General features: G+C 41.9%; 1 protein-coding gene across 1 annotated transcript; it reads left to right on the forward strand.

Moving 5' to 3' along the window:
• The first annotated feature begins 6 nt into the window (after window positions 1–6).
• Window positions 7–13,360, forward strand: CDC23 (cell division cycle 23). The gene is made up of 16 exons (XM_027468455.3): window positions 7–270; window positions 350–422; window positions 2,094–2,231; window positions 2,526–2,568; window positions 2,924–3,029; window positions 3,115–3,247; window positions 4,825–5,002; window positions 5,096–5,193; window positions 5,427–5,508; window positions 6,082–6,235; window positions 6,390–6,509; window positions 7,392–7,467; window positions 7,769–7,830; window positions 8,705–8,783; window positions 8,878–8,997; window positions 9,838–13,360. Exons 1-16 carry the CDS (start codon window positions 155–157, stop codon window positions 10,006–10,008), a joined length of 1,749 nt encoding a protein of 582 aa, XP_027324256.1. The 5' UTR covers window positions 7–154; the 3' UTR covers window positions 10,009–13,360.
• Window positions 13,361–15,111: the final 1,751 nt, after the last annotated feature.

Below are 15,111 nucleotides of genomic sequence, written 5' to 3' on the forward strand. Positions count from 1 at the left end.
CCGGGAGCTGCCCAGTCAGACGCCGAGGCTTCGGCGAGCCGCCTCGGATTGGGAGCGAGGCTCCCCGAGCCCGTCCAGTGGCCAAGCGGCGCCTGCGGAGCGGAGGCGCGCGGAGGGCGCGGGGCTGCGATTGGCGGGGACGCGCGCCGGCGGGATGGCGGCGGCGGGGCTGTGCGGCGCCGACTTCTCGGACCTGCGGGAGATCAAGAAGCAGCTGCTGAGCGTGGCCGAGCGCAGCCGCGAGCGCGGCCTGCAGCACAGCGGCAAGTGGTGAGCGCCGCGCCGGGCGGGCGGGCGGGCGGGCCCCGCGCTGGCGGCTGTCCGCGCGCTAACGGCTGTCTCCACGCAGGGCCTCCGAGCTGGCCTTCGCCCTGGAGCCGCTGCCGCTGAGCGAGCTGCCGCCGCCGCCTGCGCTCACGGAGGTACGCGCCGGGGGGGGGGGGAGGCCCGGCGGGCTGCGGCACCGGGCTGGCGGCCGGGATGCGGCGCCCGCAGCGCGCGGGGCGGCCCCGGGCCCGCCGTGTCCGCGGGAGAGGGAGCGGGAGCGGCCCCTGCGGCCCTTCCCGCGGCGGGAGCCGCGAGCTCGTCTTTAGCCCCGTCTGAAGCCGTTAAGGAAAAATGCGATGGAGCTTTATTTATTTTTTCAAGCTGTTGTGCACGAGGTGGTGCTGAGTGCCCATCCTTGCACGGCGCTGTGCGGGTCCCGTCCACCTTCCTTGTTTTGCGGTGTCCGAGCCCCAGTAGGCCTTGCAGGCGAACGCCCTCCTTTTCCCATTTTGCCCTGTCCAAGTGAGAGACTCTGTAAGCAAAACTGGAAATCATGCCACTTAATTTTGACTTTTTCACCTTCACTAAATTGTTGTAATACAAATTATTTTATGCCAGTAAACTCATCCTCCTTAGGGCACAAGAGAAGTAAGTTGTATCATCCCCGTCTCCACAGTGGTACCATACAACTCGTAGGTATAATCCTGCTGGGTTAAGTTACTGCAGTGTAACACGTCATAAATGCATTTCACAGGATGTTCTAGGTTGGGAGTGACCACTGGGTCCATCTGGTCCCACCCCACCCTGCTCCAGCAAGGCCACTTGGAGCAGGTTGTCCAGGACCACGCTGAAGCATTTTTTAGTATCTCCAAGGAGGGAGACAATGCAGCTTCTCTGGGCAAACTGTGCCTGTGCTCTATCACCCACACAGTACAGAAGAGCTTCCTGTTGTTCAGACAGAGCCTTCTGTGTTTCAGTTTGTGCCCGTTGCTTCCTGTCCTGTCACTGGGCAGCGCTGAGAAGGACCTGGTCATTCTTTGTACCTTCCCTTCAGGTACATTGGTGAGATCCCCCTGAGCCTTCTCTCCTCCAGGCTAAACAGTCCCAACTCTCTCAGCTTTTCCTCATATTAGAGGCGTTCTGGTCACTTCATGTTCATGATCCTTCACTGAACTCTCTCCAGTATGTCTATGCCTCTCCTGCATTCAGGAGCCTGGAACCAAACACGGTTCTCCAGGAGTAGCCTCACTGGTGCTGAGCAGAGGGGAAGGATTGCCTCTCTCGACCTTCTGGCAATACTTTGCCTAATGCAGCCCAGGACACTGTTAGCCTTCTTTGTGGCAAAGGCACGTTGCTGGCTCATGTTCAGCTTGGTGTGTACCAGAACTCCCGGAACCTTTTCTGTCAAGAAATTGTTCGAGGCATAGGTTCCAAGGAAATCTTTGCATTTAAATTGTCATGTTAATACTGTCCGATGTAGAATTCCTGAGTAGTTTTTTTTTAGTTTTTCATACTTGTTGAACAGCAAATTCTTGATGTCTGTCAACTTGCCACTGTGTATTTCCTAGAACCACTCTGTTTAATTTAAATGTTTCTAACCAGTCTGTATTCATTATGTCATAACTAGGAATCCAATCATATGAGGGAGTGGAGAGACTTTTTGGATGGTACTTAACTCATCTTTTGAGAATGAACAAAACTACAGTGTTTTTTGTTTTGTTTTTGTTTAGCTTTCAGGGCAGTTTCATTTATACACTTGTAACTAGGTGATTTTCATAAAGCATGGCAGAGCTTCTAAGGTCTTGAACTCTTCTGTGTTCCTGCAGGAGGATGCTCGTGATCTGGATGCCTATACATTAGCCAAGTCCTACTTTGATCTAAAGGAATATGATAGGGCTGCATATTTTCTTCGGGGCTGCAAGAGTCAGAAAGCTTACTTCTTGTATATGTATTCTAGATACCTGGTAAGACAGAAAGAAAAATTGCCTTTAAGCACTGAACTCCTCTGCTTCCTTTCCTTCCCCCATGTGGAATGTGCCAAACCTTATTTCTTTATCTATACTGTTTCATATGTCTGCCTAAAAATCCGAACTTACATATATATAGTGGGGGTGGGGAAGAGGAGAATGGGGAGGGTTCTTGTTGGAACTGTCTGTGGTGTTCATGAAAATTCAGTTCACGTGCTGCTACCAGAACTGCAGCAAACATAAGGAATATGCTGTTGTAAAATAATCTTGGTTTTCCTCTGTTTTCCACAGTCAGGAGAAAAGAAGAAGGATGATGAGACAGTGGATAGTTTGGGTAAGGCTCTGGTGTCAAGAAATGCAAGTTAATATAATGAATCTTGCAATAATGCATCTTCATTTAAATCATTTTGGTTTCATAACTTTTCCCTTGATTTTTGGGTAATAGCGGGCTGTAACATAATTTGCTTTCATTCTCTTTGTTGGCTTAAGACAGGTTAAAGATTTTTATCTTTCAGTTCTTCTGTTACAGCGGATCATTGGACGTTTATTTTTAAAACAAAAAACAATAGTGACATGCTGGGAAGTTTTCTGGTCATGTCAGTGATGATTCTAAATATACTCTATAGAGTTCATAGTTAATATGGAAAGACTTGAACAAAAGCTTGCTGTTTGACTTGCTCTTCATGCAGGACCACTGGAAAAAGGACAGGTGAAAAATGAAGCTCTACGAGAACTGAGAGTTGAGCTCAGCAAGAAGCACAAAGCACGGGAACTGGATGGGTTTGGCCTTTACCTGTAAGTGTCTACAAGTATTTCTAATGTGTTTCTGTACGTTTATGTGGATCTGCAGGGTTTTATGACTGATTAACTTGATTCACAGGTATGGTGTTGTGTTGCGGAAGCTGGACCTGGTTAAAGAAGCAATAGATGTTTTCGTTGAAGCTGCTCATGTCTTACCTTTGCACTGGGGTGCCTGGCTGGAACTTTGCAACTTGATTACAGATAAAGAGATGGTAAATGTTGGGAAATAACAAGTTGTGGTAACAATTTCTGGACTGTAACCTGATTTAGTAACCAATGATTCAGTTGCCGGAAGATTGGTGTTGCCCACTACTTTATTCTGTGTGGCTGTGTCCAAGAAGGCAACCCAAGGTCATAAATTACATTGTTAAAGTCTCTTTTTCTTCAGTTGCTTGCTATACTGTTGCCTGCGAATCTTTATACAGGTAGGATTATTTCCTTCACATTCACCCACAAGGTGGTGTAAGAAATGGCTGATTCACGCATTCTGAAATAGTTGTCCTCTGGATTATTGCTTTGTGTCACAAAACAGATCCTCCTAAGGTACTTTTTTGTCTGGATCTAGTACTGCAGTTACTGAGCACTTTTGGTGACTTGGTGTTATATGTAGAACCACTGCTTGTAGTGTTTTCAAATGACTGAAAGTTTGTGCTTTTCCTGTCACATACTACTGTGCAAATTATTTGCAATGATACAAATGGTTTGGTAAGCAGTCATTCATCCAAGTAAGCCTTTAATAAGTCTGTTCCTTCACTATTACCAAGTAAAGTATAGTAGTCTTGAATCTGTAATTGGAAATAATTGACTTAGAAGACTCATTGTTTGCACTGAATATGACTTGGAGAGATTACTTTGAACATGCTGTGGTCTGTTTTTGTAGCTTAGACATCTATTAGTAATGGGAGTGTGTCTTTTGAGTTTAGCTTTATCCTAAGAGAATATAGATTGCATACTCTGATAGAGCTTCATGATGTGAAATAAAGCGTGCTTATGGGGGTGACTGAGAGATCTGCTTCTGAAATGCCAATCTGATTCAGACTAAAAGCTATTCCCTTCATCGAATATAGAGCCACATGTATGAGATGAACTGAACTTTGATTATTTTGTCTTTATGCATGGGATTTATGAGACCACTCCTGTAATTCTTCAGTCAATTCTGGCTGATGGCATATTTTAAAAAGGAGAGGTGGCACAGAAGAGTCTTACTGATCTTTGAAGAACAGGAAATACATTTTTGGTGAGATTATTTAGAGTTCTGTTCATTTAGCTCATTTAAAAAACAAAACAATTTAATATTGATGTTCAAACATGGGAAGAAGGTACAGTCTTTTGAAGGACTCTTGAATTTAAAGTAAAAATAAAGCCAGTAACCAAAGCAGAAGCCAGATTTGAAGACAGTTGTTTCTTCACTGATTGGGCAAGGCAAAGGCTTCAGTTCTGATTTCAATCATCATAGGAATAGATTGGGAGTGACTAAATGGAATTACATGGTCCATATTTTACTGCTTTTTAGAATGGATGTCTTAATGCTCCTTTCTTGTTCTAATATTCTTAATTTAAAGGCATTATTTAGCCTTTCCTGTGGACGAAGCTGATATTAATTTCTGGTCCTAATACTGCTCTTTCATAGCTGGTGTTATGGCCTTAGAAAGCACGATTACAGGAAACTCTCCTACCTCAAGACTGCCTACTAAATCATGGGAGGGAAGATAATGGGTTCTTTGCCACAGGTGGCTCTTAGAATACTACTGATTATCATCTCTTCCTCCTCTTCTTTGTTTCTTGCTAGTTGAAGTTCCTGTCCCTGCCAGATACATGGATGAAAGAATTCTTTCTTGCACACATTTATACAGAGCTGCAGCTGATAGAGGAGGCTCTGCAGAAGTATCAGAGTCTCATTGATGCAGGATTTTCCAAAAGCACCTACATCATCTCTCAGATTGCAGTTGCCTACCACAATATCCGAGGTCAGTGGTATTTAATAACATAGAGGAATGAGCATCTTAACACAAGCATGGCATCTGTAGTTGTTGTTCTCACATCTGCCGTTCTTCCTTCAGATATTGACAAAGCTTTATCCATCTTTAATGAGCTAAGGAAACAAGATCCTTACAGGATAGAAAACATGGACACTTTCTCCAACTTGCTGTATGTCAGGGTAAGCACCCTTTCTGTTCCATGTCCATCGTGAGGCTTTTTATCAGAGGTAAGTTAAACACTGGTGAAGCAGCTGCTGTTATCTAGCTTCTCTGAATATAAACACTCAGCTTCTGTTTTCTGCTCCACAACTCCTTGAAATAATATGATCTGTGCATTGTCAACTGCTTAGGTTTTCATTGTCTGAATCTGTAACATGATCCTTTCCTCATCACGTTCACTTTGTTTCACTAGAGCATGAAGCCTGAGTTGAGCTACCTGGCTCACAATCTCTGTGAGATAGACAAGTATCGTGTTGAGACCTGCTGTGTAATTGGTGAGAGCCAGCCCTTTTACGTGTTCTTACTATGCTGTCTGCAGACTGTAGGAGAAAATCTTATTAACACTTGTGAAGGTGATCAACCAGCAGGGCCATCAAAAACATTTGGTGAATGTAATTTCAGGCAGCCTAAAAAGTGTACAAAATGAGGGTACCCCTCATTTTCTCATTTCTCTCTGAAAGAACTGCTGTAATACTATCAGTGCAAAAAGTAGTTGAAGAAAACATTATGAAGGTCCATGTAGCTGATAATGCCTTTATAGTCCTGAAACTACAACAGAAACAATTGTGTGTCAGGTGTAGGAAATCTGCTTATTAGATCATGACATAAGTTTCAACACAAAGAGATGAGATCTTAACTGATTGGTACAACTGGAGAAGCATTTGATCAGAACACTGGAGAACAGACTGCCATTAGGTCTCTTGAGGGTTGAGTCAGAGACCTTTAATACGTCTCTTCTTAGAATCTGAGTTAGGAGGTAATAGATAATACTTCTTCCATCTATTTTTTTTTTACTTCTCTGATGTTTTTTTCCCTATTTATTTAAATATTGTGACTTTTTGCTTTAGGAAATTATTATAGCTTACGTAGCCAGCATGAAAAAGCAGCACTCTATTTCCAGAGGGCCTTGAAACTGAATCCTCGTTATCTGGGAGCTTGGACACTTATGGGACATGAATACATGGAAATGAAGAACACATCTGCAGCTATCCAGGCTTATAGGTATCACTCACGTGCCATACAAAACAGTGTTTGAGTTTGCACACGTTTGAGTTGGATTAGATCTTTTTTTTTGTTGTTGTTGTCTTTTGCTTAACTCTGTCATGTTTCTGATTATAACTGCTTTCTGACTAGTTTGTCTCCTTTTCTTTGACAGACATGCCATAGAGGTGAATAAAAGGGATTACAGAGCCTGGTATGGCTTGGGGCAAACCTACGAAATCCTCAAAATGCCATTTTACTGTCTCTATTATTACCGACGGGCCCACCAGCTCAGGTAGAGTTGAAAACATAGCCATGTCTGTTGGTGTTCTCCCAGACCTGGTGGCTACTAGCTGAGGAATTTGCGTACAGGAACTGAATTGGGGAAGGGGGAAGAGCATCAATGCCATGTGATTTGTGCAGTCTCTCTATTACAAATTCTTCTAGTTGTATTCATTAGCTGTTAGTGGCTTTGTCACTTATATCCTGAGGAACACTGGTCAGGAATCATAGAACCATTAAGGTTGGTAAAGACCTCCAAGATCATCTTGTCCAATCGTTCCATCATCTGGCGAAACTTGAGGCCATTCCCTCTTGTCCTGTCGCTAGTTGTCTGCGAGAAGGGACTGATCCCCAGCTCCCCACAACTTCTTTTCAGGTAGTTGTAGAGAGCAATAAGGTCTCCTATGAGCCTCCTCTTCTCCAGGCCAAACAACCCCAATTCCCTCAGCTGCTCATTACAGGACTTGTGTTCCAGACTCTACACCAGCTTCTTAGCCTTTCTCTGGACATGCTCCAGGGCTGCAGTGTCTTTCATGCAGGGGCTCAAAGCTGAACAACATACTTGAGGTGCAATCATAGAATATCCCAAGTTGAAAGGCACCCACAAGATTCACCAAGTCCAACTCCTGGCTCCTCACAGGACCACCCCAAAATCAAAACATATGTCTGAGAATGTTGTCCAAATGCCTCTTGAATTCTGGAAGGTTTGGTGCCAAGACTACTTTGCTATTCCAATGCCTGAGGAATGTAAGTGAAATTTTATGTAAGAGAAGACGAAGGACACTGGCAGATATAGGTTCTCTCCCCGCAGCCCCTTGAGAAATCAGCTGACTGTCCATTAAACTACATTCAGGAATTGTGTTTTTTTTTTTTTTTTTTTTTTTTTTTTTTACAGACCTAATGATTCTCGTATGCTGGTTGCTCTAGGAGAATGCTATGAGAAACTTAATCAGTTGGTGGAAGCTAAAAAGGTAAGTGATGACTGGCATGTGGAGTAAAACATTAGGATGTCCCCCTGGACACTAGGTGGAGATGGAATAAAATTGTGTGGCTAGAGCTACCAGAAATGCATGCAGCATGTTAGGTTATGGAAACCCTTTCTGTTGCAGTTTAAAACAGGCAAAGTTCTGCTGTGATGTAACTAGAATAGCTCTTAAAGAGAGATGTTCATCTGATACGTGTCCTTTTGCTTTAAAGCCATGCAATTTTCTGTTTCTAAGTTACTTGCCTGAGTCATTTTTCTTGTATGCTTGACTGACTGTTCTTTGACAGTGCTATTGGAGAGCTTATGCTGTGGGAGATGTGGAGAAAATGGCATTGGTGAAACTAGCAAAGTGAGTATGTATTAGTACTGAACTGTCAAAAATGTTGTTAAATGCAACTAAAGCACTTTGATACCAAGTGATAAAATACTAAATTGAAAACAAGTGGAATTGCCGTTAGGTACTATTATTTTTGAAGATGCATAATAACTACTATCTTTAGAAGGTTTACAGCAACTGCACACTCTCTGGTATCCAACTTTAGCTTTAATTTTCCCTCAGAACAGCTACAGAGGAAATCACGGGATAATAGGGGTTGCAAGGGATTTCCAAATCCTGTGGTGATTTTAGTACTAGTAATTGTACGTCTTGCAGTGAAACTTAAACTAATCCAAGCAATTTGTGGTCCTAGATGCTGTAAAAAATTGTAGATTGATTTTTACCCCATTTTTTTCCTAATATATGGATGTGACATTAGAGAAGGGTCTAATGTGAAATAAATGTGAACACTGATGTCAGCATCATTTTTTGGTGGGGGAAAAAGTGAAGGGGAAAGAAACAGGCAGGTGAGAGGTGAAGCTACTGTACAAAGATTTTTGGGATGTAGGGGGGAAGAAGGAGCACTGGAAGAAATAGCCAGTTATAAAAGACTTTTCCTGTCTTATTCTTTAAAATGTAACAGCATAGACAGAAGTTCCTGCTTTGGTTGTATCTGCAGTGCTTCTAGCAGTTGTTACCTGACTGGTTTCCTTCCTGATAATGTGACCGTTCTCAGGCTAGATCACTTCTTTCAATGTGGGATAGTACATGATGCATGGCTTGCAAATTCTTAAGGAAAAGACATAGCTCTAGTTCTGGACAGGCTTAGTAGATACATTCTCATTGACCAAGAAGGTCTTTGGCAATGCAGCGTTGTTCCAGTGACCCATTTTTTCTCCTTTTCTAGGCTGCATGAACAGCTGAATGAATCTGAACAGGCTGCTCAGTGCTATATCAAATACATTCAGGATATCTATTCCTGTGGGGTAAGATGATATCTTGGGAACAAAAGAAAATGTAAACGCGATGTAGAGCTACCTTGGAAGATACTCAAAGGTGGTTTTTCCTCCCTTTCTGTAGGAGATAGTGGAGCACCTGGAGGTCAGCACTGCCTTCCGTTACCTTGCCCAATACTATTTCAAGTGTAAGCTCTGGGATGAAGCCTCAGCTTGTGCTCAGAAATGCTGTGCATTCAATGATGTGAGTAGTTGCACAATCTCTGGTGTCTTGGGGGATCTCTAACGTTAATCTTGGCTATACTTGTAGGTATGAGTAGACAAATCATTTGTTGAAGGAATGAGGACTGTCTGTCATACATGTGAACAGTCTCATTCTGAATGTTTTTGTATACCTGATTACTACTGCTGCTTGTGATTAACTAAAGTCAGGGAATATAGTATAGATAGTAAACTCGAATCAAGTATCATTGGTTTGTTGTTGACTAAGTATAAGAATTTGAGACTGCAGTCTTAAGACTGCTGAAAATCTTGATGGTGGGAAGTGGTTAAATGTTACTTGTTTTTTCATCTTGTATGTGTAGACAGTACAGAGGTTACAACAGCACTTGAGTTCTATATGACTCCATGTTCTGAGCTTTTCTGTAGCTTGTAAGGGGGCAATTTTGGATTTTTATTTCAGACTAGTAGCTAACAGCCACAAGACAGGGTGTGTGTCTTATCTTTAATAAAGCTGTCTGGAACAAAGAAGAACCTGAATTCAGCTTATTTGTATCTTTTCCTTTCTACTTTTCGATGGGTTATGTAGACAGTAGCAGTTGTTGATGGTACCACTGTCACAAGTAACATGCAAATCAGATGAGTAAAAAGAGGAAGGATTATTTAAAAAAAAAAAAAAAGTAGCACATTAATGTTCTTGATAAATAGCAGAAAAAGAACCGAGGACACTTTTTTTGTATTTTTCAGAGTGACAGTCTTACTGAGTGATAAATTGGTGTAACTTAGGTTGCTTACATACTGAGTTTGACCCAGAGAAAATCCATACATAGATGTGTTGTTTTGTTTTTTACAAATTATTTTCCAGACTAGAGAAGAAGGAAAGGCCCTTCTGCGACAAATCTTACAGCTTCGCAACCAAGGAGAGACCTCATCCACAGAAATTGCCGCTCCCTTTTTCCTCCCTGCATCATTGTCAGCTAATAGCACTCCCACACGTCGTGTCTCCCCACTCAATCTGTCTTCTGTTACACCTTGAACAATGCTGATACCTCTAACTTGTGCATTGAATGTGATGTTGCAGATGGGGTTTGCAACCACATAGTTCTTTCCGGTGAAATTTTTACATTCAACGTTGCCTTCACGTGAAGGGTTAGGAGTTACCAGAGTCCACAGCTGAAGAAAGATGTGTCCAAACAGGCAAAGGTGCAGCCTACATGAAAGTGCCTATGCTGAGATGTGAGCATCTGCCGTACTTCTCACAAAGTCATTCCAGTCAGTGGGCAGATGTGTTCTAATATACTGGACTACTAACTGAGGGACTGGGAAGAAATTGTCTGCTTGAGTTAAAATGTATTAGAAGTTTGACTGCGCCCTGTTAACTCTGGTCTTTACTGAACTTCTTTGGATGACCTCTTAGTGGTATTGTTGCTGCGTACATCAGAAACTGTTACCTGCCTGGCTGCTTAAGAACTTTTGCCTGTCTCAAACTACACAGAAGTTCCACTAAAGTGTTATGAGGCACTTAGATATAGTTGGCATTTCTATGTTGAAGGACTGAAGTGTCAGGAATCTCAAGTAGCCACAAGTGACAGCTGTTTGTTCTATCTGTGATTTTTGACAGATATTTTGACTTTGAAAAGAAAGATAGCCAGTGGGATAGCACAATTAAAAAAAAAAAAAAAACAAATGATTCAGCTACTGTCGTTGGGCTTTTTTGTGATGTAGATTTGATGGGTACTGTAGCAAATTAAATTGGATGAACCATCATTTTAGGACTGTCAAATGTGGTGGATGATGTGATGTGGGGGGTTCCTTTCTTCCAAGTCTGCTGAATACCAGGGTAATGCTTGTCCCTCTTCATGCATCCAGCCAATGGTAAGGCTAAGTGATTTTCAAAGATGTATGCACATGCCCATGTAGTACAGATATGACCGTAACCGAATGGTTTAAAGCCAATAAGAGGATAGTGCCTTTAGAGATGCACTTGCTTAAGACACAAACCATAGAAATGGCCCGATCCTCTTCCTACTTGCTGGTTTATCAATTTGCTAGTGGAACATACATATTTGCTTTCAGTGTCTCATGCACATTCTCTGTTCTCTTCAGTCCCCAGCCAAGACCTTAGGTGTCTTCAGTATCCGTATCTAGACCTTTAAGCTCTCAACCCTGGAACTAGGATCTCTACAGATTTTGTTTTTCTCCAACTTGCCAGCTAGTCCCACTTGAGATTGCTGTTGGAATTATTGCACACACATGCACACAAATGCATCCAGTGCAGAAGACAGGTTGCCCTAGGGTTTAGTAAGTGTAGAACACTGTGGTGATGGGATGCAAGGCTCAGTTAGACAAAGCTTACTGATCAGCAGCCTGCTTGCTTGCAGTTGTTAGCTTCTCCCCATTCCCAACACAGTTACTCCCTTCCATTTTCCCATACTTGTTGCTTCCTCGCCTATCTTCACCCCCCTCACTTGATCTGTGGTTGTTCCCCTAGACATTCTATGATACATTTTATGTGGTCCTGCAATCCCCTTCAGACATCTTAACATAAATTTGCTCTTGCCTGTGAGACCCTTCCTGATAACTGAAACCAGTCTTACTGGTTACAAAGCTCCTGATTGAATCTCTTCAGAGTTACGCTTTGGTGGTTCCTTTAATGGCCAATCGACCTATGTCTTAGAGTGCTAGCCATGATTATCTGTCAGTAGGCTTTTAAATATGTGTGCATCTTTTGCTGCATTTCATGTTTATTGTCCTGTCTTTTACACTCAGTAGCTGTAACACAGATATCCTTACACGTGTATGTGGTTTGTTCACACTTTCACTAATGTAACGAAGGATAGAAGTTAATAACCCTGCTGACTTTGACTTGAATCGTCTTGCTCATTGACAGTTAGTACCCTTCAAAAACAGTGTTTGTGTTTTACCTGCATGGGAGGAATGTCATGTTGCTTTGAGAAGTGAAGAACAACCAACAGTTCAGGGTATCAGTTTGATTGATGACCTTGAACGACTTCAGCTGAATCTTTCAGTTCTATTCAGTTTCACCTTGTAAACTTGATATGACCTGGAGGTATTTTTAAAAGTACTTGAGACTTGTGCACATTTTTGACTATGAATATATGTTATGAATAATCTGCAAATGTTCTTTTTCCTTGCTAAACAGGCTCCAGTTTCCTCAGGGCTATCCAACAGTGCAGTCTCCAATGTATTTTGTAATTGTTTGAAGATTTCCTTACAAGGAAATATTCCCAAGTTTCAACTGACTGTCTTTTAATGAGGATTGTCCAATCTCTGGTGCTTACAAAGGTCCTGCATTAAATTCATTGTCTGGTTGTCACTGTGGGAGTCTGCCTATAAGGATTAATTTACAGACACCAGATCTGAATACTAGAATTGCACTGAGCTGATACGATGCTTGCTGAGTTTCCAGAAGGCTTTCAACACCAGGAAGATCAGTAATCTTGGTTTCTCTTGATGCGGAGGATATTTCTTCCAGATCCATGTATTTTAAATACTTACTTACAAAAGGTGCTGTAGAGTTGGGGAATTAATGTCTAAGTTTGGTTGTGAGGATACTAAACAGCCCAGGAAGAACTGAACTCATCATTTTGTCTCCCTTATCCCCAACAGAGATAATGGCACTTATTGCCAAGTTCAGAAACTTGTATTTGGTGAAAATGTTCTGATTGGTAAGTCTGCTATGCTATGCCAGTTCTGGAAATATGAAAATCCTTGGTGATAATCACATTAGTTGTGCAAGGTGGGAGTGGTTCTTTAAAAATAAGGCATAAACTACACATAGGTAGAGGTTACTGTCTTAAGCCTGAAAATTCAATGGGACTTCCTTGTTTTGGAATATGGCCTATTGGTATGTTTAGAATACCAAGCCAGTCTACTAGTTTTCTAGTATAATACATAGCATTAAAGCGTCCAAGTTGCAAACATTGGTGACATAAGGAAAATCAGTAGTTTCTAGCAACAATTAATGATCAGTTCTTGTGCCACCTAAACAGCAAGTTTAATGTACGTTACACAACTCATGCAGCAGAACAAATGTGCTAGTTCTGTCTTTCCCTTCTGGTAAAAGAAATAAGCTTTATATTTATCATAAACAATTATTACCTTGGAAAGTATTATAATACAGGAGGCATTGAAGAGCAACTTTCAAACTCTACATGCTTTTGAGGAATGATCGTGATTATGTAGAGCTACTACTGTTTGTTTCTTGATACTTTGTGAGCATCTGCATGGAAATATTTGCATTTTATTCTGTTACTATATTCATAGATCTCTAAAGGAGATACTGGTTTTTAACATCAGTCACATCTACAACTTAAAGTCATGCATCATAGGATTGCATTTTGGAAATAAACTGGTTTCTAAATAGGTATGAGTGTTCTGCAGTACTGACTTGCACAATCTTCCTTCTACATTGTTTTTGTCCTTGTTCAGTCATAGTACTGAAGTGTTCATCTCTCCTCAAGTACTGTGCTTAACATGCTTGAAAGGTTGTTACTGAAATCAGCAATACTATTAGTAGGTCTAACTACATCTCTTCAATTTATCCTCATTTGGGGGATCATCCTGTAAAACAAGCCATTTTGTGTCTTGGCGTTCAGCTTCAAGTGTTAGGATGTAAAGCATGAGCAACCCTGTAAAATGAGGGTAGGATGTGGGCTCATCAGACCAGGCTGCCTTTCCTGCCTTGGAGAAGTTTAGATCCATAGTCTTGGCTTGCCTTGATACACTGGTATTTCTTAGGAGAACATTACACTAGACAATGTCTCTGACCTCCAGCCAGAGTGAGAGAATGGGGATAGAGTGGCTGTGACAGTCCTGGGTGTCACTTCCATATCACCAGCAGCAAGAATGGGCAATACTGCAGCCTTGCCTCCTAAGAAGCCCACAGACAGAAGGGGACTATTTTGAAGCTATTTTGCTGTTTGCCGCAGGAGCCCATAGGACACTGTATGGAGCTTGCCAGATCCATCCTGTTAGGCTAATTTTGTAGACTCTGTGCTTGCAGGCCCAGAGGAATCATGCTGCTTTATACACCTTTATAATGTTTGTAGTAGTTTTTTCCCTTTTCCATATACTTCAGACCTTCCATTTATCTAGTACAACCACTGTACTAGTCTTTAAAAAGGCCATTTCCAGAGCTATATATTCAGTAAAAAAAAAGTCATGAAAAATCAAACATTTATGCTAAACATAATCAGGCAGCAGCTTTTAAAACTTTTTAAACGGGACTTTGCTTTATTTTGGGCATTGAGGTTTTCTTCAGCCACTGTATGTGTTAACTGCCCCTGGGGAATTTCTTATGAAAACCCTAATTTTGTAAAGACCGTTTATAGCATCTTCCACTTAGATCTCTTAGAGTTTGTCATGTGGCAAGTGCTTTTCCTTTTGAGTCAAGCTCAGGTGTGTGAGGACATAGTTCATGTGAGGTTGAACTGAGGAGCTTATTGCATTATTTGGTAAGTGTAATGCTAAACTATATGCACCTAATGCTCATGTCTCTAGTATCATGTTACAGATCCCACTGAATTAAAGGAAAAAAATCACTGAATCTGTTGCACTGCTCTGAGGAAAATTAAGCTGGGACTGACTGCTCTGCCATCAGCTGGGCATACGCTGCCTGCCTCTTTACTCTGAGACCTTTGTTTCCACGTTTCTAGTGCTGTTTTTTCCTTTTTTCTTCCTGAAGGATTTAATGGTAGAAGCTGGAAACACTGACACTTAAAGTAAGGATTGGCAGCTGGATAGTAGGAGCTCTGATGGAATTTGGTACTAAGGGTGGATGACTCAAAGTTCAGTGTCTTTGTAACTATTTGTTTTCTTATTTTGTCACTGATGCACCAGGAAGATGCTTCATAGAGTGGAGATAATCTGCAAATCCAGTAGCTACCTAAGCCATCTTCTAGTTTTCAAACATAGAAGCATAGAATATCCTGAGTTGGAAGGGACCCTTAAGGATCATCAAGTCCAACTCTTGACACTGCACAGGTCTACCCAAGTTCAGACCATGTGACTAAGTGCACAGTCCAATCTCTTCTTAAATTCAGACAGGCTCGGTGCAGTGACCACTTCCCTGGGGAGCCTGTTCCAGTGTGCAACCACCCTCTCTGTGAAGAACCCC

This window comes from Anas platyrhynchos, chromosome 14, assembly GCF_047663525.1.
Source record: "Anas platyrhynchos isolate ZD024472 breed Pekin duck chromosome 14, IASCAAS_PekinDuck_T2T, whole genome shotgun sequence".
Lineage (NCBI taxonomy): Eukaryota > Metazoa > Chordata > Aves > Anseriformes > Anatidae > Anas > Anas platyrhynchos.

What these genes read in the sequence shown, in the direction of transcription:
- CDC23 (XM_027468455.3), top strand. Translation starts at nt 155, where the DNA reads ATGGCGGCGGCGGGGCTGTGCGGCGCCGACTTCTCGGACCTGCGGGAG. An exon ending in CGACGGGCCCACCAGCTCAG is followed by an intron (nt 6,510 to 7,391) that starts GTAGAGTTGAAA and finishes TTTTTTTTACAG; the next exon opens with ACCTAATGATTCTCGTATGC. An exon ending in AGTTGGTGGAAGCTAAAAAG is followed by an intron (nt 7,468 to 7,768) that starts GTAAGTGATGAC and finishes GTTCTTTGACAG; the next exon opens with TGCTATTGGAGAGCTTATGC.